Genomic DNA, 21938 nt, shown 5'->3' with positions numbered 1-21938 from the left:
ACAGCAAAGACAAGGAGCTGCAACGAAAATATAATCAACTTATTTTTTGCTCCCTGTCTAATATTTTAGGATTTTTTCAGAATTTACCTTGTCAGTACATTAGTAGTTCAAAATGCAAGCGCAATTGTATAGTTAAAACAAAACCATTAACTTATGTTCTTCTGTTGGCGTTTTAGCTGCATGTCTGTGCTTGTTGTCTTTAGCCTGAGACCGGCCAGTGAATATTTGACCGTTTTGACGGCTCACGTCTAACATCCTCGTCTTCCCACGATTATAACCAAACGGAAGGAAAAGTTGCAACGACGGTGATCAAACTAGATTCGTTAATGTCTTTTGTTATATCATAAAAAGTTTTGTTGAGACAGTAATAAAAAATGGCATAATAACGCCGTATATTGATCTTCACATAGTCTTATCTATATGACTGGATTGAGATATCAATCAGGTACAGAAACATCAAGCGAACTAGAGGTGTAAAGGCGAAAGAACTAAGGGGAAATGAAATCTGTCTCAATCAACCCCTATAAAAGAAAGGATAGGCATCTTACTGATTCTGCACGGCAGCTCTTAAAATAAAATCGAGAATAGAATACGATTGAGCACATATGCCGTTTTTAAATTATTTCACAAAATTACATTGTCAATGGTACAGTGTGCATACTATTGACAATGGTATGTACACTGTACCATACATACTTATTTCATAATGCACATATTTATTTCAGTACGAAGATGTTCAAAAGCTTGGGAAAAAATATAAATTGTATATTATTAATTATTACCTAATATTTAAATGGTATTATGAAGTTAAATGAAATACAAATGATGTAATTATTATAGGAACACTGTTTAATGCTTTACCCAGAATGTATTTTTATAAATGTATTTTTGATAGGTATAGCGTATCAATAACATACAAATTGTTAAAAAAATAATGACACATTTGTCAAATACTTTAATATTTTTTTATAAAATAAGTGACATGCATCCACCAAGAATAGGTTATTATAATAAATACGTAGTGACTGATTATGATGAAGCATTCTTTGTAAATATCTATAGGTATCTATAGGTGTCTGCACTCAAACTATGAACATAATCATAGATTAACTTTATGATTATATTGATTCAGTATGGACTGCTGTGCTAACGGTACGGCAACGACAGATTTAAGATTGTTTTTTTGGAATCTTTTTGTATTTTTTATTTCAATTCCAAATTTTTTCGAAAAGTTTCTCGATGAGGGCTACGGCATAGATGTCGCTAGTGTCGCTGCTTAAGTGGCTAAATAAGTAACAACACAAGCTGAGATATGAGGTGCATAGGAGAAATTCGTGTCTGTATCGTTGTCCAGCGGTGGTGTAGCGGTATAGCACACGGCACGGAATGCCGAGGACCTGGGTTCGATTCCCAGCGCTGGTCTTATTTTTCTGGTTTTTCTGTGCATCTATATTTTAGTTTGTATTTTCGATAACGACAGATTTATAAATCTTAAAAGTAATTTAGTCCAAAATATTTCACAAGCATAAAGAGTGCGAGTGCATATAAGTCACCAGGAAAGTAGTGGGGGATTATATTATTTCCGGCTTTATTTTATTTTATTTCCGGGGGCGAATTCGAAAACTAAAAACTACGAGTACAGTCTGTATATTTCCAAAAAAATAATAAAAAGCAAGGCCCGTCTCGTAGTATCTATCTAGCAGTAGTGTATTCTTAGAGATAAATAAACGTTCTACACTGCATATAAGAAGGGCCTTCCTTAAGTTTGGTTACGTACAGCTAAGAATGCTTCGTTAGACTGAACATTTAATTCGTTTACAAAATAACATACCGTTTGCATGGCAGTGGAGTGGTTCAGAGTGGACTGCTGCTGAGCCGCCATACCCACTGAGGTTTGAACTAGCCCGCTTCCGACGAGTGTCTGCAATCAATATAAATTTTATTTACACACAAGTACATCTAATAAGAATAAGTATCGTTATTTTTTAAGTGAATCGCAACAGTAATGTACATCAAACACAAGGCAAAAGGAAACGTCTTACAGCATGTTAATATCGATTGACCGTGAAGTTTACCTTTGGCTATTTCATGGAGACATTGAAATACTAAGGCATTTTAGTCTATTACCATCTATTTTTTCGGTTAAATAAAAAATTTAACAAGCCTAAGCCCAAACACGGCTAGGCCACGTTGTTCAGTGCCTAACTTCCGGCTCCTCTATCAGATCGGCATAATGGTACCTTATTATTGTATTGTCATCAGAACTCCTCATAAAAGCCAAGTTTCTTTTCAACCAATTGTGGTTGACAAAAAAGTTGGCTTTTAGCCTTTGGCCTATCTTTTAGGAAGCAAGGTCGGATCATTAATCATTACTCCCCGTGGGCCCTGGGCTGGGTTTAGGATAACAGTTGGTATTTCTCTAAACCCTAAGAAAAACAAGGATAATTGTTTTTTTTATTTGATAAGTTTCAATTATTTATTTGCAAAAAATATATATAGAAATTGACCATATGAAGGAGGGAGGGGTTGATAGGAAGCGAGTGAAAACAAAGTTCACAGATTCCTTTTCAAATATAGATGATAAGTTACAGGTGAAGCTAATGTAAATTGTGTTCAAAAAGTTCATCTATTTTGGATGGCAAATATTCATCTGGCTCATCTTGCGTCAACCGCAGTTAAGCAATGGAGACACACCTGTGGCTGTTGCAGCGTTTGAACTTGCGTCTGCGCCGCGGCCCCCAGCGGCGCCACCAGCGCGCCCGCCTGCGCCATGCCACTCAACTGCACGCCCTGTCACAAATCCAAGCTTTACCCTTTGGGAAAATATTCGAGCGTTTTGACCGGTCAAACGTCATTAGCGTCCCAAGTTTATATAACACAACGGCAAAAAAAGTCACAAGAATTTTAATCCAGCATCGGTATTGTCTTCAATTTTCATAAAAAAACAACCCAGGGCATTACCTCTTTTAATAACACCTGCGAAGACTCCAATGACAAAAAAAAACTCTGAATATTCGCCCCTTTACCCGCTTCGCTCGCTTAAACCATTAGGTATGGCAGTCGAGAAGTTCCGGGGTTTCACTAAATATAAATTCTCAAAAATAACATCGTGGCCTTCATTTACGTTGTTATATCTCAGTTTTTAGTTATAGATGTGGTGATGAAAGTTTTTTCTCCAGACTTTGCGGTTACGATTATAGGATATTTCCGGAAAATTGTAGTTTCTTCGGGCGCGCAATAAACGAATTCTCCGAAAACGCCAAGACGAAAGGAAACCATGGGGTTCGACATTTTTACACTAAAATTCAATTCTTACTCCTTAAAATTAAATTCCTGGTAATTATGAACGTCAAAGAATAAAATAAATGTTGCTAATAGGAATAACAAGAGTTACTTACCGGATGTATCTGCTGAACCATGGATATGGTCTGTGGTATCCCGGCCATGGGCAGGGTCTGGGCCACTGAGCCGACCGGCAGCGACGCCTGCTGCATACCCAGCGTCATTCCTGCACAATGCACCATCGCATTATTGTAGTATCATTCACATAAAAACGTAAAAAGGCAAGGCTACACTAAAACCTTTTCCCAATGTCCGTAAAAGTCGTAATTGTTAACTACATATCAGAAGACATTTTTATTTGCTGACACCCAATTCAAAATTTAAAAAAAAATTAAGAGCGTTAGATTCTCCAGTAAAATTGTATTCAAATACGTACTATTATTGTCTAGTTAACAACTTTTAAAAACATAAAGACTAATATAAAACAATATACCTTGCTGCTGATAGTGTTGAACCATTTGCTGTGTTTGTTGTTGATGCAGCAACTGCTGCTGCTGCTGCTGCTGCTGCTGTTGTTGCTGTTGCTGTTGCTGCTGCTGTTGTTGTTGCTGTTGCTAAAACATAAAAAATACAACCGAATTAATAACCTCCTCCTTTTTTTGAAGTCGGTTTATAAGTGTAAGTGCAAGAAAACAATATACACTAGTCCAAGTAATAAATAACAATGACTTTAGTCAAAACTCTACAACCACAATTAAAAACCTAACATAGCCTATCAGGAATTAGTGTTAATTTATAACTCACTTGTTACGGGTCTATATTGACTCCCATAACGTTAAACTTTCGATTTGGTTTAAACATACCGTTGTTTGTCACAATCGTTGCTCGTCATATTATCTTTGGTCATAATTTCAATAGTGATAATTTTCTATCGCCCCCTTTCATTAGTCATAACTATTGAACTTCATACCGTTATTGGTCATAACATTTAATGTGGTGGTTGTATCAAAAGGTAGAAATTTAAAAAGAATATTATTATTTGACATAACGCTTATTAGTCAGCACTATTGAATTTCATACCGTTATTGGTCATAACATTTAATGTAGTAATCGTATTGAAAGGTTGAAATTCAAAAGGAATATTATTATTTGACATAACGCATTTCTGTCAGCTAGTACTTTTTGTAAGGGGTCACAGTTCTAACCTAACTTTAACCTACTACTTTCTGGCAGCTGTTTTTTGTAAGAGGTCGCAGTTCTAACCTAACCTAACCTACTTTTCTGTCAGCTAGTACTTTTTGTAAGGGGTCACAGTTCTAACCTAACCTAACCTACTTTTCTGGCAACTGTTTTAGGTAAGGGTCGCAGTCATAACCTAACCTGCCTTTTTGTCAGCTGGTCCTTTTTAAAAGGAGTCACGTACGCACGAGTAGACGACATGTATTATTTCTGAATTTAAAAATTATTCCTTTAAAACATTAGAGAATTAAATGGTATGAATAACAATAATAGTAAATATAAAAATATGACCTACAATATTTATGAAAAATAAACGGTATGCCTTTTGATATTATGCTGATCAATTTTAGGACTTTTGTCTTGTATGGCATGTAACATTATTCTCTTAATCATTGTATTTATTTCACGTTATAATAACAACGATTATGACTATTGATTATTATGACCTAAAATAATATGGGTACCAAGTTCTGACTATCGAAAATCGAAACAATAAAATTATGGGTGTCGAAGGGACCCCCTTCTTACATTTACGTGCATTTATTTTACCTGTAGAGCTTGCTGCTGTAAGATGGCTTGCTGCTGTATGCTTTTTGTGAGAGGTTGTTTGTCTTGCACACTCGATATCTGCGTCATTTGACCACTAGAATTCATCAGCAGCACCCTGCACAGAAAATTATAAATGAGGAAACCCTTTTTTACAGTAGGTGCGTTAATTGACTGTCTTTTATGGAATTGTATGTGGTTATCGCTGACGCGAAATGTAACTCGTACTGCAATGTGTAACGCGAACGTAGGAATCTCGCCAGTTAATAGCCGGATACTGTCGGAGAGCGACATTTTACGATTAATATCAATTAAAAACAAACAAGTTAATGTATGACATAAAACAGCAGAAATTAAATGAGAGCGTCCCTTCTTTGTCAAGGAGACATTTTTGAGGTCTTTTGTCTCAAATATGGAAAACTTTGCTATAATAATGTTATGCCATGTCAGGGGTAGCGTATCTTGCGTGGAATGTTTATTTAGATTTTTAGTAAATATGAGTCTGCCCAAACCCCATCAGTCCCACCAGTGTTGCCAGGCGGCTATGTTGAACAGCAAAAATAATGATTTTTAATACGGTAATATGACAAAAATACAGATGGATGACGGAATACAGATATTTCCAACTTGAATGTGTACAAGTTTTCAACAATAGACACGCTCACCTTTGCTCACGCTCACGCTTCACCGTACAGAGTCGAAGGTATAAATATCTACACATCCATACCGTTAAGTCAAATATATGAAGGGTCCACGGAAAGAACTCGTCTAGTCACCTAAGCACCTTTTTGAGTTATAGCGGTTTAAAGTTAGTCATCGTCATCACGAACAATTACTATGGTTACCATTTTTTTAAAGTGAAAAATATATATTTTATATTGTTTTATATTGTTTTCAGATATCCATATTCAATGTTAACATATAGTACTTGGCGAGCTCTACATTTTCAGTTAAAAAAGGTGACTAGACATGTTCTTTCCGTGCACCCTTCATATGTGTACTTATGGTTAGTGGCATGAAGCTGTATATATAGATCTTTTTGACATGCACAAATATCTGACACCGTAAAACGTACATCAAATATCTGATACGACTTTATTTCTAGGGCCAGTAGGACGTGTGAGATATTTGTGGGTGGGTGGCTCCGTGCCAGCAGCTTAATGCTGTGTGTTGCGGACTCACTGTTGCTTGGGCTGTTGCATCTGGTGTTGCAGCTTGTTGGTCTGATTGGCGGCGTCCTGCTTGGCGGCCGGCGCCGGGGACCGCACGCCGGGCTTGCCTCGGTGCTTCGCCTGAAAAACAGCACACTATACGTTACTCTACAGTATGTGTAGTATGGTATGTATGTACTACGGTGGAGCAATTTTACGATAATCCCTGTGGCAGCGTAAGCAATCAAATACTAGTTTGGCCATTGTAGTGTTTATAATTATGGATGGATTTAAAACAGCCTTGTTAACCCCAAGAGAAATTTCTCTCCAAGGGGAAGTAAAACTACGTAAGAAAAAAAAACGACTTTTTGATATCACTCTATAAAAGCTATCATTGCCAGCGTCAAAAGTGATTTTAACCACTACTAGTTATAAAATAAGAAGGCATTCTTTAAAAGAAAAAATTGATCATCCATTTTATAATCTCAAACTTTTTCATTATATGTAACAGGTAGAACGATATGTTCTCGCGCGCACTTACTTTTTTATCAGTTTATGTCTGACCACAGCGTGTAACAAGAGCATCTCTAAGACAGTCACAATCGCGGTCTCCTCGATACATGATCGTTTACCTCAGACTGATTGGGGGTGAGTACTATGGTAGTGACCTGATTCTGAGCCTGGTTTGCGCTGGTTTGCGTGGAGACGGAAGCGGCAGGCCGGATGCCGGCCGAGGGCATGATTGTAGACAGCGGCCGTGGCGCCTTGGCCATACCCTCCGTCGAAGCGCGGGGCTTCGCCGGGGTCGAGCTCGCGCACGCCACCGAAGCATCTGGAAAACAATACTTCATCAATATCGGACTGCTGACTAAAAGGTGATCATAAATACGAATTTTCGCAATGAAATGTTTGGAACCACTTCTTTCACGCCACAGCAAGGTCTGTTCTCACCAGTTCCATTATAATTAATGTCATACAAGCTACGGAACTAATGGGATCCAACACAGAGCAATGTTAGCCACTCAATTACAAATATTTACACGTTAAAAGCCACCAGTACCGATGAAAAAGTTTCAGCAGTTACTACGAATATACATAGGTAGAGTCATTCACGATGACACGTGCCGTGGTTGTTATTACAATGTCATTAATGTCTAATGTTGACAAAATCATGCGTCTTCGTGGATGACATTAGGTATACAGGTAAACCACGCCGTAGGTTCAACACGCAGTACAACCTTATCGAAGTAAACCATCACTGTACTCTGAACAGTTTGTATTTCGGGTGGAGCTAACAGCATTTTAGGTATAGTCATAGTTAGACGTAAAATCAAATTCGCTTTGCGCAACGCAACTAGAACAACAGACTGCGCACTTGTAGAAGATGTAAACATGTTCGTGAATAGATGATTTATAGATGTATAGATTGCATCTTGCTATCAAATTAGCGGGGGTTATTGTGACATACTTAAAACAATTAACTTAAGTTAGCAAAAAAAATGAAAAAATTCCTGGTCTAATGATTTAATTTCAATTTTAGGAGAACATTCGCACAGCATAGTTTTTTATTAACGTTCGCAGCATCAAAGCGTGTCTTAAAATTATACTATAACATAGTGGCGCAGCGCTTAGCTTGCGGTGAAGTAGCATCGTGTTACACCGTGTAACATTCATACATATAACATACATACTTATGCTACGTGCATACATACATACGATGCCAAAATCATTAAATTTTCTTAGTTTCAGCTTCCGGTAAACAGCATGTAACATCCAACCATGGTTTTGTTAAAAGAGTCGAAGGTAAGATGCACGCTTCGTATAACTACATAAGCAAAAAAAAACAGCAATGGATTAAAGAATTTCGATTTGTGTTACTTAATTATTTTGCATGAGTGCCAGCGCAGAGGGAAGTAAAAATAATGAAACTTAAAAATATTACACAGTCGGGTTTTCCTAGTAAGGTTAGAATGCTTAAAAAACGACAATTCACTGTTTAAATAACCGTCCACTGAATAGTTATAATAACTTTTTTTTGTTGCCCCATTATTGCACAACAAAGTGCACACAGACGCGTGTCTCAAGCGGATGGCACTCGCGCTCGCACTGGTCCCAACCGGTCCGAGATATCGTGTCCGTGCGCAGTGTCTATGACTGCGTTGCTCGAGCGCACTTTGTATGTAGATTGATTTCTGTACCTATCTGTTTTGTGGTAATGGTGTATACTAACTGTGTTGCACGGTATTCTGTGGCGAGTGTTGTATGAACATGGAGGGCGCGGCGTCGGGCTGCCCGCGCAGGAAGATCGGGTTGGACGCGAGAAGCCCTCCCGGCTGCAGCCCGCCCGCCCACACCTGGGGCAGGGCGCCCGAGATCTGCCAGGGCGCAAATTGCATCGTCTGCCCGCCCGCCTGAAAAAAACATACATTTGATCCATACATTTTAGTAAAAAAAAACATCCCACTAAATATTATAAATGCAAAAGTTTGTAAGTCTTGTTACAGATCGGATCAGAAGAGCTGACACGAATGGATTGAACGAGAGTAATGTCACAGACATTTTTGTAGGAAAATGACAGATGCAAGACATTAACACATCTGTATCAAGTGTAAATATTCAAATAGATAACACACAGATACTTTCAATCACTCATTCAATCCGTTCATGCCAGCTCTTGTGAATCGACTTGAACTTCTGCACGTCTAAACCGCTGAACAAATTTAGATGAAATTCGGTATACAGATAATAGTTTGAGTCCTGGGGAAGGACATAGGATTGTTTTTATCCCGGAAAACTGCAGATGCAGATAGCGATAAACGAATTCTATGCGGACTAAGTCGCAGGCAATAGTTAGTACTACATAAAGTAAAAAAACTCTGTTACTGGCAGTCAGTAACACAGTCGGCATCAAAGTAACTGACCACTTGTGTACCTAATGTGGCGTTATATCCATGTACAGCCAAAGAAACTGAATCGCGTACAGGGTGGAACTTTTTCGCAATCAATTTCACTATGTTTTTTTTGGCAGATGTTTTTGTCGACAGTGGTGTTTTTCAAAATCCTAAATATGACCATACTGCAGAACCTTCAAGAAACACTAGTTTAGCTGAATACTGCTCAACTACTGGGCTGAAAGCCAGGGATCACCAACCTGCAGCGGGCTGATGATCTGCGCGGCCTGTTGCTGCGCGCCGAGCACGGGCTGCGAGACTTGCACACACTGCGCCTGCACCGGCACCGCCGCGCCCTTGCCGCTCGCCACCTTGCCGCCACTCATCACCTGCACCAACGAATCAATGATAGGGATGCCCGATCTGAATCGATCTTTTGGAAGAACGATCTTAAGCAATACGATCTACGATTTTTTGAATCGATTCACTTTGATACGATCTTCCACAAGATCGAATCGTATGCCTAAGAGATCAGAAGAAAAACACCGAATGATTGTTATTGTTAAGTTCCCGTAGTACGATATAAAATACATTAACATTTAATTTTCTTAACCAAGGTTTACATTATTGAACCGTCAGTTTCCTATTACATGAAGTAAAATAGTGTGTATACTTTACTGTTTTTTTTAATTTTATTTTTTTATAATAAACGAGGGGGAAAACGAGCAGACGGGTCACCTGATGGAGAGCGATCACCGTCGCCCATGGACACCCGCAACATGAGGGGAATCACAGGTGCGTTGCCGACCCTTTAAGGAATTGATAGGCTCTTTTTTTAAAGATCCCTAAGTTGTAACGCTCCGGGAATGTTGTCGCTGTAAGCTGATTCCACGCACGGTACTAGACTGCCAATCATCAAGATGGTGAGGATGGAAAGACAGACGGTTCCTCGAAGTGCGGTAGTGGAATTTAGCCGCAGGCAGCAATTTGAAAAGTTCGTCAGAACACTCCCCATGGTAGATGCGATATAATATGCAGAGTTATGCGGCTATGTTCAACAGACATATTTTTTAATTAAGTAGAGGTATATAGGTGATCATTTTTCGTTTATTTTATTGCCCATCGGTTCCTTAGTCTTATCTTCTATAACAAATTACGATAGTTTTCACAGTTGGTATATTTAAAATTAAATTTTTATTTTTTGTAGGTTTCCCAAGGAACAGAGACACTATGTTGCCTGGGATGTTTTCATGCCATGCAGATAAAAAATTGGAAGCCCAGTAAAGCCAGTTCCGAATCATTTTGAAGAACATAAAATGGAATGATTTTCTCGGATGGCAACTCCAGTATTAGCGTAAAGCAAGTGAAGTTGACATTTAATAAACAAACAGGGCAAGTTAAATAAAGATTTAGTTATAATATAATAAAAAAAATATATCAAAAAATGAAACCAACTACAAAAACCATGAAAACAATTTTCTACCAGTCTGAAGTCGGTAGGAGCCTCAGCACGAGCCAGCAGGAGTGGACCTATAGTCATCTACCTCCCCTACGCACTTTATATTGGGCTTCAATCACTCCTGCTGGCTCGTGCTGAGGCACCGACCGACTTCAGACTGGTAGAAAAAAAATTTCATGGTTTTTTGTAGTCGGTTTAATTTTTTGTTATATTTTTTTTTCACGCTGTTTACTGTAAATAATCTAAGATACTATAATCTATAGTTTAATAATCAACTGCTTGTCACCTTTTACGAAAGATTGCTTTTCCGATGCAGAGACGTTCATTATTGACGAGTCCTGGTGCTTCACCACCCGTTTTACCATATGCATTACGAGAAGCATAAATTGCTTAGCAACTGTGTCAATTCAAATTCAACCCTTGAAATACTTGTTATTGAGTAGTAACTCCGATCCACTTCACCAAATGATGATTTTCAAGAGCAAATGCACGAGTTTCTATTAAATGTAGCCAATTTACTATAGGGTGTCCCTACAACATTAATGTTTAAAAAAATATGCCTCGTTGAGTTTCTTGCCGGATCCTTCTCAACAGAGGTTTTTCCGAACCGGTGGTAGATTTTTTTTTGACATAGCATGCTTGTTATAGCCTAAATTGAATAAAGATATTTTGACTTTGACTTGACTTTGACTTTGATTAGAAGAGTTCCCTCGATTTTCTTAAGATCCAATCATCAGATCCCAGATCCTGATTTGGTGGTTGGGACCTAATTGAACACATTCCCAGACAAACACAAAAAAAAAACAAATCGGTTCATAAATGACGGAGTTCTGAGGTAACAAACATAAAAAAATCAACCTAATTGATAACCTCCTCCTTTTTTGAAGTCGATTAAAAAAGTAGGTTGGACTGGCATTCTGGTTTTCGGTTTGGGAACTGCAGATATGTTAAGAACGATTATATTATTTAATCTTAATAAATAAGAACAAAACAATGAGTATTATATTATAAAATATGGTACACAAACACAAGAATCATTGTATATACATATTAACTGTTTGCTAAGCTACTCAATAAATTACCAGCGAAGTATGGACTGACAGTATTCTGAGTTTGGTTAAAGTTTCGAACACGCCTACGTCCTGGTGCAAATTAATGTCATTTTTTTCTTTGTCCAAATATTTAAGTTGTGAAGGGAGGTCGACTGACTTCATGATGAAAATTAATCCCGAAACCACATCACTTTCGCGTTAACTTACCTTGTGCATTTCATTGGTCTTCTGCTGTTGCCCGATGCCCGAAACGGAGGCTTGTGAGTGCGCCGGCAGCAAGTTGGGCTGGGAGTTGATGACGCCCAGCGGACTGAACACGAACGTCTGGTTCTGCGTGGTCGGGATGGTCGGGATCGTCGTGTAGCCGGGGAACGGAGCTGCCGTGCACCACACATAAGTTAGCAAAACTATTCTTGACAGTCGACTCAGAGCGGAAGGTAAATTTCAACACGTGATTTCAAAAATGACTTTTAACGTATTCACTGTCACCTGACTTGACTTGACTGACCACAGGTGCGTTCAAAATGTATGAATAATTACGACAGCGGCACTGGGGGGAAGTTCCAAAAACGCATATATGCGTCGGTGGCAGTGAATGCGTTAATGTACAGGAGGAAAACCCTTATTAGTTAGCATTTAGCAAGATCAACTTTTTTTTTATAAATTTGGGAACAAAATCGATTTCATTAAACTATTTACATATCTAGGGAAAAAGAAACTTTGATGAAAAAGATTGAGATAATTGTGGTGCTGCAAATCCAAGCAAGTGTCTTTAAAGAGCGAAAAAAAATTACATAAATGTCATGAACTTAATAATAATATTATTGATACATTTGACTGTAAAGAACTACCTAAAAATTACATCTTCTAAGAATACGTGACATTAAGCTAAATAATAAAACAATAGCTACGACTGGAATATAAAATAAATAATTACAAAGCGGACGCTTGAAACTAGAACCTACAAATCTAACAAATTAATTAATTATATCAACAAAAGCTTGTAACGTAAAGAAATAATCTTACACGCCAATTATTATAATTTTTAACTATTACCAAATAATTAAACAAAATTATATTCTCTCGTTAAATCAAGACACATACACAGTCCATCAATCACGAGACCGGAAAATAAATTATAATCCAATTTGAACATTTTATAAACCTTGTTCCTGATATGTAGTGAGACCTGCAAAATTTACTGAAAAACTAAATAGTGTGGAAGTTCAGATTCACATTAGAGAGGGAAACAAAAATTAAATCATTTCAATAACTAATAACTACATTCTAGAGCGGAAGGGGTGGTGCACTACGACCGATATAATATTAAGCTGAATATTGGAATACGCTTTGTTGTCAACTGTGGGGCAGCAGTGTCAGTACTCTTGCTATCTGCTCGTTTGGTAAGCGACTATCTAGGTGTGTCCATCTGTACTGCCTGTCCAAAATGGCATTACGCGAGTGACCGTGAATGACTGAATTGAGCAACTGATACCTACGTCGTACGACTTACCGCACATCACCAGAAAAAATATATGGTCCCAATTAACAGAGTCGGATCTGCAATGTGACCATTTTGGGAGTATTGCACTAAAGTCAAATATAAAATTGTATATTCTTTTGACATTAGCGAAATAATTGCAGATCCGACTCTGTTAACAGGGACCGTCGAATTTATCTATATGTGGATTTTGTTTTGTGATGAAATAATAATTGCATACAATTTTACTGTATTAGTTCTCAACCAATAAAAAATGTGATGGTTCTCTGAGCTCTGAGAATTTATCGCCGAAAATATTATACTCAAATGATTCATATTTTACTCAAATGATTCATATCCCAACTGTTTCATATGGACGAACTAGTTTTTTAGAAACTGTAAGTACTTTGGAATTGTTATAAAACTAACCTAACCTAGCCTATAGGGTTCTACAGGATAGTCCTGAAATATATTCTGAATAGTCTACAGTTTCAGAAAAAAAAGTTGTTCGTCCATATGAAACAGGAAATGATAGGAAAAAAATTTTCGGCGAAAAGTCAGAATCCCGTTATGATATTTTGACTACTTAAAAAAAGCCGCGGAACCAACATATGATAATCTAGTTTGAACTAAACTTTCTTATTGAAAACTAAGTCTTTTATTATAACGAATAGAACGTGTACTTAAATGTAGGAGAGAGTAAAAGTTTTGGTACCAACCAGTTTGACCCTGAAGAACCTGTTTGCCCTGCGTAGTCAGCATATGGGGCGCGAGTTGATTTCCTTGGAACGGCTTGCCGGCAGCTATGACCTAAAATACAGTTTAAAAACGCTATTATAACCGCTTAGGTATAACTAACAATAGCGTTTTCACTTCTCATGCTCGTAAAGTTCGTATTAACTTCATACTGGAATAAGGCTATAAATATAAAGTGACTTTTATGTTCTAGTGCTTAAAGTAAAATTTTCGTAAGATCAAGGCAATTAGGCACCAACAACCAGACAGTAAAAGTTACTATTTTTTTTATTGAAATACGTTTTTTTATCCTTTACATTAAGAAATTAAAAATACTAAGCAATTTCAATAAGTTATTAAAAGAATAGGTATGCATGAAAATTAAAACTTAATAAAAAAAACCTTTGTTAGCATTGTTGCTGTTTAACCGTAATCGAAATGAAAAATTTACAATAACTTCTTCATAAAACACATTTACGCTCGACTTAACAATTGGCCTTGGCTGTTTAATTTCCCTTGCTGTGTATTATTCGTCAGTAAAATGACAGTAAAATATTTTATCATAAAAAGTTAACTTCTCCTTCGATAAAACGTGATTCATAAATAGCGCTAATTCGATCGCTCGCTAAGTTAGAGGACCGTAGACTGCTAAACAATGTTTGAACAGCTGATGAGCAAAAAACATACCGAAGATATTTATAGTGAAGGCAGGGCTCTAAAAAAAAACTGGAAAATTTATTTCAGGAATTTGTATTTAAAAATAAATTAGCAACAATATTAACGATTAACATAATTATGGCTTTTTGCACAACATTGCTATGGCGGGAAAACAAACATCTCGCTTTTTATTTTTTTCGTGCTAATTTGCTGTCACTGTCAATTTTTTTTTTAATTATCGATTAGGCCATTTTTTGTCCTTGATTTGTCAAGCCAACATAAAATCCGTCTATCAGCAGAGCAGACTGCTAGCAAGCGTTTATGAATCATAACAAATTAATAATTCTGCTTGATCAAACAATTAAAACTATAATTTGCCACACACAATTCTCTCCGTAAAATGCACTTTGTTGACTTTAGCAATTATTTTTATTGGGTCCATATCAGCTCGCATACTTATTGAAAGTCCGAAAGTAATGTTTATCAGAATGATCGTTTGTCATAAACTCTTTTTTCTCTGAATCCAGTAATTGTTTAGAATTATTATAAAACAAACCTAACCTAACCTAACCTATATTATAGTTTTCTATAAGATGACCATTTAAAAATTTCAGAAAAATATATGGTTTCAGTGGGAAAAAAAATAATGACATACTATTCTATAATGATTCGGACAAAAATTACGGTATGACTAGCGAAGAGTATGCGAACTTTGACGCTCCCATTTTTATTTGCCACTAAAAGTCTGTAAAACATTAGTTGTTCAGTAATTGCTGCTATAAAATGGGCAAACGCATGAGCATCACCTGTATTTGTTGCGAATTGATCCCAGGATGCAGCGCGATATTGCCGGGCATGAGTAGCGGGCCCTGCGCGTTGTACAACTGCTGGAGATATGTACTGTTCTGGAGCGGCTGCTGGATGACCTGCACTCTACTGTGGCCCCATTCCGCACTGCAACAACACAGTAATGAGTCAAAAAGGACTACGAATTCCATAGTTTTTGGATCCACGGGCCAAAAGGCCTGACAATCCGAAAGAAGGCTCTCAGGGCGTTTTCTCTTTTCATTGAAACTGAATGCTCGAACGGACACTGACGTTTTATAAAGTAGAAAACTTGGGATTTAACGTTTTCATCCACAACTATCGAGTTCTTTGCCGAAGCCGAATTTGCCGAATGAAGGTTATTCTGAATAATGTATTTTCCAAAGATTGAGAACAAACTGGTAGGTTTAGGCTGTATTTCCACCAGATATGTTGCGACGATGCTTTGCGATGAATGTGTTTGTCATGACATGAACCAATAGAAACACTTCATTTACTTATCCTGGCTCAGCGCAGCTCTAGTGAAAACAGCTGACCAGAGCGAGGACAGGTAAATGAAGCGTTTCTATTGGTTCACGAGAAACACATTCCTCGCAACGCATCCTCGCACATCTCTGGTGGAAACGCAGCCTTACAGTCTAAGCTCTCCTGCAAGTTATTTTCTATTTCATTGGATATCTGTTAGCGTTCCACACTACATATCGCACTACAGTAGATTGAAGTACAGAGTTTGTTGTTTTGCTAAACGTAATGAAGCAGAATGTGCCATACAAGTTGGATAAAGGGCCCGCACAAAATGCACGAAACATTGGGTGAAAGAAGAATGAAGTTGGACCTGATTTGCTGAGGATGCTGTGTGTTGGGCGGCAGCGTCTGCAATGGAGGCATCGTGGAGATGCCCGCGCCTGCTTGCTGCTGCATGCCGCCTGCTGTCTGCTGCTGTTGCACCTAAATCATAAATTACATGTACTGATAAAAAAATCTTAAGGCTCAGATGCACACGGCCCGTAGTGAAGATCTTAGTGAACTTGCATTTGCTCGAGGGCGCCACGGTTAAAGCAATATTGTATTTTTGCCCCATTCATTAATATGTTTGCCGCACTGTATCAAACCAATATAAATGACTGAGAAGAGAAGGGAAGTGTGGCACATTGTTTGTAAAGGGACCGGTCAAGTATGCGTTACGAAAATACAATAAGGCGATAGTGGCGTTATATTGGAGATTCTGTCATTTTATCTGTTTTTTGATTGAAGCCTTTAGAAACAACTTTAGAAAACCTTGGCAGACATTTCGTTCAGATCATGGCATTACTTACATAATCATCAAGGAGGGCTAGCATTTTGCTTACTTTTGCTGACAAGGGTAGAGATCAAATATTACTAAAATTTGACTTGTATAAAACTTGAACGATCCCGAATCACATACCGAGGTGATATACTGCATCTTACAGATAATAAAGGTTTCCAATACTCATGGACTCTACGTTAGTCCTAAGCTACTGAAATAACAAGTCAGTTACCTGATGGGCTGCCATGGAACTGGGCATGGAAGAGACAACTGTAACGGTCTGGTGATGTTGTTGCGTCTGTTCGTGTTGCGCCATACTCATCTGCTGCTGCACAACTTGCGATTGACCATCCACTAACTGCTGCAATATAATATAGCAACCATTATCTTGTGTCTGCTTCTGACTTTTAACCTTTAGCGTATGACTTAGGGGACCTCATTTGACTAATGAACCACAAACGAAGAAGTAGCAAGGTAAAAGGTGGTATTTCATAGTGGACCTCCTCAATATAACGCCTGATTCAGTAAATTACCTCATTTGACGCAAATAAACTACATAATCGTGAATTCAAAAGGGATTTACAAATATCTCAGCCTAATCTGATCTTTCGCTTAAATATAGCCTAAATAAGTAAGGTAAGGAATTACAAGGAGGGACCAGTTTTTTTAAAGGCTTATTTGGTCTCAGCAAAAACTGATTTTAACATTGCTACTTCTTAGCGATTATGGATTGCAAAAGTCGCTAGTATTGGCAGTCTCGCCTTGTATTAGTAGTAGCGGCAAGTTGTGACCGACGGACAACAGTTAATATGATTGTGTGCGTGAAACATACTTGTTGTTGTTTTATCTCGCTGCTCATGCCGGCCTTCTGATTCTTGTCGAAGAGCAAGTTAACGTTGCTCTGTGGTGATGCCAGAAAACTGAGGTTAATCTCCCCAATGCCGGGGACGTTGAACTGCTGTGTGTGCACGGGCTGATTGTTAACCACCTACAAAGTATCAGTACATTATGTACTATTGAAACTTATCATTTCTCACCCATCATAGAACATTCTCACAGTAAGTTTCATAATGCATTCCTTTGTTAACCAATGCACCTCACTACGTTTTTTTTTCTGTGTAAAGGTTCCACAGTGCGTACCGATTTAGTGAGCTCTATAATACATGGCTTTAATGCAGTCAGAAAACCAAGCCATGCTAACAAATATTGTTTGATCAACAAAATGTGATTTGAAACATGTCATGTTTTGTAGACGATTTTATTCCGAATAAACTGTTGCTCATAGCCTCTGATGGCTTTTACAGCTTACTAAAGAAGGGGAGATGCCAGACAGGCCACTCAACAAAAGAAAGCCACTTCTTACTTCACTTAAGGATTCTCTCTGTCATGTTACTGCTTCTCAACTAACCTGCAAAAACTTCTGCTGTTGCAAATCTTGCTGTTGTGTAACTTGCTGTAACTCAGGCTTTGGTTGTTGTTGTTGTTGCTGCTGCTGCTGCTGCTGCTGCTGTTGCTGCTGCTGTTGCTGCTGCTGTTGTTGTTGTTGCTGCTGCTGCTGTTGTTGCTGCTGTTGTTGTTGCTGCTGTTGTTGCTGATGTTGAAACTGCTTCTGCAACTACATGTGTTTTTAATTATGTTAAAAATGGTTATAAACTTAAACTATGCTATGCATATAACATATAAATAAACAATATGAGGATGGAAGCAATATCCTCTTGGTTTAAATTTGAGTAGTTATATATAGTATTGATCAAAGAACGAGTAACTGTGCAAGTGAAAGACTTTTTATATAACTTCACTTTGTATGCAAGTTAATTTTGATCTACTTCCAGTGGTTAGATCAACTTGAAATTTAGTATATACATGTAGCTTGGATGACAAGGCAATTATGGGCAACAAAAAGCAGTCACTACAAAAGCTTGTATTAAAAATTAAACTTAACTATAACTTATTCCATTAGAAACTTTTGCTCGCTAGTGCTTACTAGATAACAATGTTATGTTAATCCTAAGTTTGTTCAATTACGGCTATATAAACAGAACAGCAAAGCGGTAAGAGTTGAAAGTTACCAGTTCCTGTTGATCCTGCTGATTTTTAATATGCTGCTGGATAGCCTGGTGCTGTCTCTGCAGTGCTTGCTGCTGTAATTGTTGCAACTGTTGTTGTTGCTGTTGTAACTGTTGCTGCAGCTGCTGTTGTTGTAAATGCTGCAATTGTTGTTGCTGCTGCTGTTGCTGCTGCTGCTGTTGTTGTTGCTGCTGTTGCTGCTGTTGAATTATTTGCTGTTGGATCTGTGAAAAATACAGTGTTGCGATTTTTTATTTCCATTGACTTTTAGGACAGTTTTGCAAGTCAAAGTATTCAACTCATACTTTTTTAGAAGATTTAATTTAAATAAGGAGTGCTTGGTAAACCAGTGTAATGCTTCCTTATTTGCAGCCATATATTTAATACTAGCTTTTGCCTGCGGCTTCGCCCGCGTGGAATTCGGTTATCGCGCGCTATTTTCTCGGGAACTGCGCATTTTTCCAGGATAAAAAGTAACCTATGTCACTCTCTGGCCTATAAACTATCTTTATGCCAAAAATCACATCAATCCAATCCATCGCTCCGTGTCGGCGTGAAAGACGGACAAACATACAAACACACAAAACACTCGTATTTATAATATTATATTAGTATAATTAGTATTAGTATATACAAGGTGTTAATTAAATAGCTGAAAACCTCAGACACCCCAAAAATAGTTTTTCATTTTAAGTAAGTTGATTGTATTTATTTTTGAATATCTTCATTATTTTAAAATATATAGGTGTGTTTTGCTAAGTCAGTAATTCTAATTAATTTCTAACTCTACACTCATGATTTGTATTTGTCAGTTACACTTTGACGTTTTTAGAAAAAAATCACACAGTGACAGCAAACCGGCCAGTATTAAATTATCGAAATAGTATGCAATCTCGCTAAAATAATAATCGATTCTACTCCCTTTTTTTTTGGCAAACGAGCAAGTGGGTCTCCTGATGATAAGAGATCACCACCGCCCATAGACACCTGCAACACCAGGGGGATTGCAGATGCGTTGCCAACATAGAGGCCTAAGATGGGATACCTCAATTGCCAATAATTTCACTGGCTGTCTCTCCACACCAAAACACAACAGTGCAAGCAATGCTGTTTCACGGCAGGATTAGCGAGCAAGATGGTGGTAGCAATCCGGGTGGACCTTGCACAAGGTCCTACCAGCTGCAAAATTGCCTGCGATTCTGAGCAAACTACTTTCTGGTTTTCAGTTATTTAATTAACACCTAGATTTTGTTTCAACCTTTTACTAGATTATCTTTTGCAATACAGCATAGCAGTATCAAAGAAGAATCATCATCATCATATATCTAGCCTATATTGCCTTGCACAGGTTCTCAGAACAAGAGGGCTATAGTTACAAGTGCAGATTGGGAACTTCACACGCATTGAATTGCTTCTTTGTGGTTTCCTCACATGTTAATTGTAAACTCAAATGTAATTTCACACATGAATTCGAAACTCAGAGGTAAGAGTTTTGAACATCTCTTGAAGGCAATAGTCAATAGGCCACATTGCTTGAAAGAAGAATATTCAATTATTTTTAGTAATTTAGTAAGTAGTTGTATTGATAAGGTGAATGAACTGACTTCTTACCTGTAATTTGTCATCCTCATCTTTTTGATTTTGTATCGGTACTCTTCTGACTGGTTAAGGTTATCAGGCTCAGACTTAGGCTGCTTCAAATCTTGTGGCCTCCGAAAACTACTATTCTGCTTATCAAGTGCCAATAAAGTGTTAGCCGCCTCGTATTTATCTTCAAAGGTGATGCCTGCCTTTTCTGCAAGGGTCTCTAAACACTGGAGCGGCCTTTTTGGTGGCTTCTGTGGTCCCTTAGACTTGTCCTGCCCAGGAGACTGTTTCGGGACAGTCCTAGTTATTGTGATACTGTTTTTGAGGTCATCTTTTTTGTCATTCTTAGGCTCTAATGTGAAGTAATTCTTAGGGTAGTTGGCGTCTTTGTCTTTGTCACCATTAAGTGTCCCGTTCTCTATAAGAGTGATGGTGGTGGAGTTGGCTACTTTTATTGTCTTGTCTTTGTCTTCTTTGGGCTGCAGCTGGTGTGGGGGGTGCGCGGGCGGGGGCGGAAGCAGCTGCGCCGGCACATGCTGCGTCACTGACGGGCTCGCATTCTGAGCTTCCAAACCTACAACAGGCTTCTCGCTTTTTGAAGCCTGGAAACCAGGCCCTGGAACTTGCTCTTTATCCTGATCTTTCTTCTTTTGAATGTTGTCTAGTATCTCAGATCTGAAAATATGGTTTTGGTCATTGAAATATTTCTGAGCAAGTCTTAAATGTATTGAATCATTGACTCCAAATTAAAAGATGATAATTCCAAATGTTAACCAATTCTCAAGCCCTTCCTGAAGAGCTTATAACAATATAAAAATACTTTCAATATTAGGACATCCTTGTTAGGTTAGGTCAAAAATTCCAAGCCAATAACTATAGAATTTAACAGATACTTTAAAACTTCATATAAGCGTGCACTTCACTAAACAATATTTAATTGATTATTTGTATTAATTGTACCATCAAGGTACCATCCTCTTCGCCGTTTTAAAAGACAAAAGAGACATGAAAAGCATAATATTCAGCGAAAGCGGAAAAGTGAAGTGCCAGCGTTAAGGTGCCTGAAAATTGTAAAGAGCGATAAATTAAATAAATTATGCATAGATATAAAAACCTCATGTTAATTGCTTGGCACTGTTGTGTGTACACAACACATTATAACTTTTATACTACACTAAAACAGAATGAAAAACCCAATAAATTTACGAACTTTTGAGTAGGTAAGTAAAATGGTACGAACTAAAGTAAATACTCAGGCTGGCTAGTGTATTCCATTCATTAAACAAATATTAAAAATAAAAATCAATCAAACAAAATGTCAAAATTATATCTGTCACTGTCGGGTGGCAATCTTTCCCGGCCCTGATAATACCGACCCAGTTTTTTGTGTACACGCCCATAGAAACTGACGTGAGCTTCTATGAGCGTGTACACGAAAAACAGTGACGGTATTTCCATCCTGGTATTATCCTGGCCGGGAAAGAGTGTCAGTCTTACTGTCAATCTTTTTTGTTTTTCAATTTGAGCTTTCTTTCGAACCAGCTAAGGCCATAAATCATACTGCCTGCATTTGTTGGAAAGTAATCCAATTATACTATTTCCATTCCACCGAGCGAGCACGCATTAAACATACATAAAAACATGATTAGCGACATGTAAGCTTTTGGATTTAGAGCAAC

General features: G+C 37.8%; 1 protein-coding gene across 1 annotated transcript in view; it reads right to left on the bottom strand.

The window, feature by feature from the left end:
• Positions 1 to 21394, bottom strand: part of LOC141434404 (uncharacterized) — a 34517-nt gene extending 13123 nt beyond the window's left edge. Inside the window, 21 exon segments of the mRNA XM_074096826.1 lie at positions 1832 to 1921; positions 2695 to 2790; positions 3399 to 3508; positions 3776 to 3896; positions 5071 to 5185; positions 6250 to 6359; positions 6887 to 7050; positions 8449 to 8629; positions 9370 to 9498; positions 11828 to 11997; positions 12786 to 12821; positions 13820 to 13910; positions 15299 to 15446; positions 16153 to 16265; positions 16838 to 16966; positions 17438 to 17593; positions 18014 to 18220; positions 18675 to 18896; positions 20284 to 20315; positions 20318 to 20934; positions 21374 to 21394. Coding sequence (XP_073952927.1) covers positions 1832 to 1921; positions 2695 to 2790; positions 3399 to 3508; positions 3776 to 3896; positions 5071 to 5185; positions 6250 to 6359; positions 6887 to 7050; positions 8449 to 8629; positions 9370 to 9498; positions 11828 to 11997; positions 12786 to 12821; positions 13820 to 13910; positions 15299 to 15446; positions 16153 to 16265; positions 16838 to 16966; positions 17438 to 17593; positions 18014 to 18220; positions 18675 to 18896; positions 20284 to 20315; positions 20318 to 20934; positions 21374 to 21378 — 3042 coding nt within the window. The 5' untranslated portion in view covers positions 21379 to 21394.
• Between the last annotated feature and the right edge of the window lie 544 nt (positions 21395 to 21938).

Source organism: Choristoneura fumiferana, chromosome Z (assembly GCF_025370935.1).
Source record: "Choristoneura fumiferana chromosome Z, NRCan_CFum_1, whole genome shotgun sequence".
In the NCBI taxonomy this organism is placed as follows: Eukaryota; Metazoa; Arthropoda; class Insecta; order Lepidoptera; family Tortricidae; genus Choristoneura; species Choristoneura fumiferana.
This window is presented reverse-complemented; position numbering and strand designations above follow the sequence as displayed.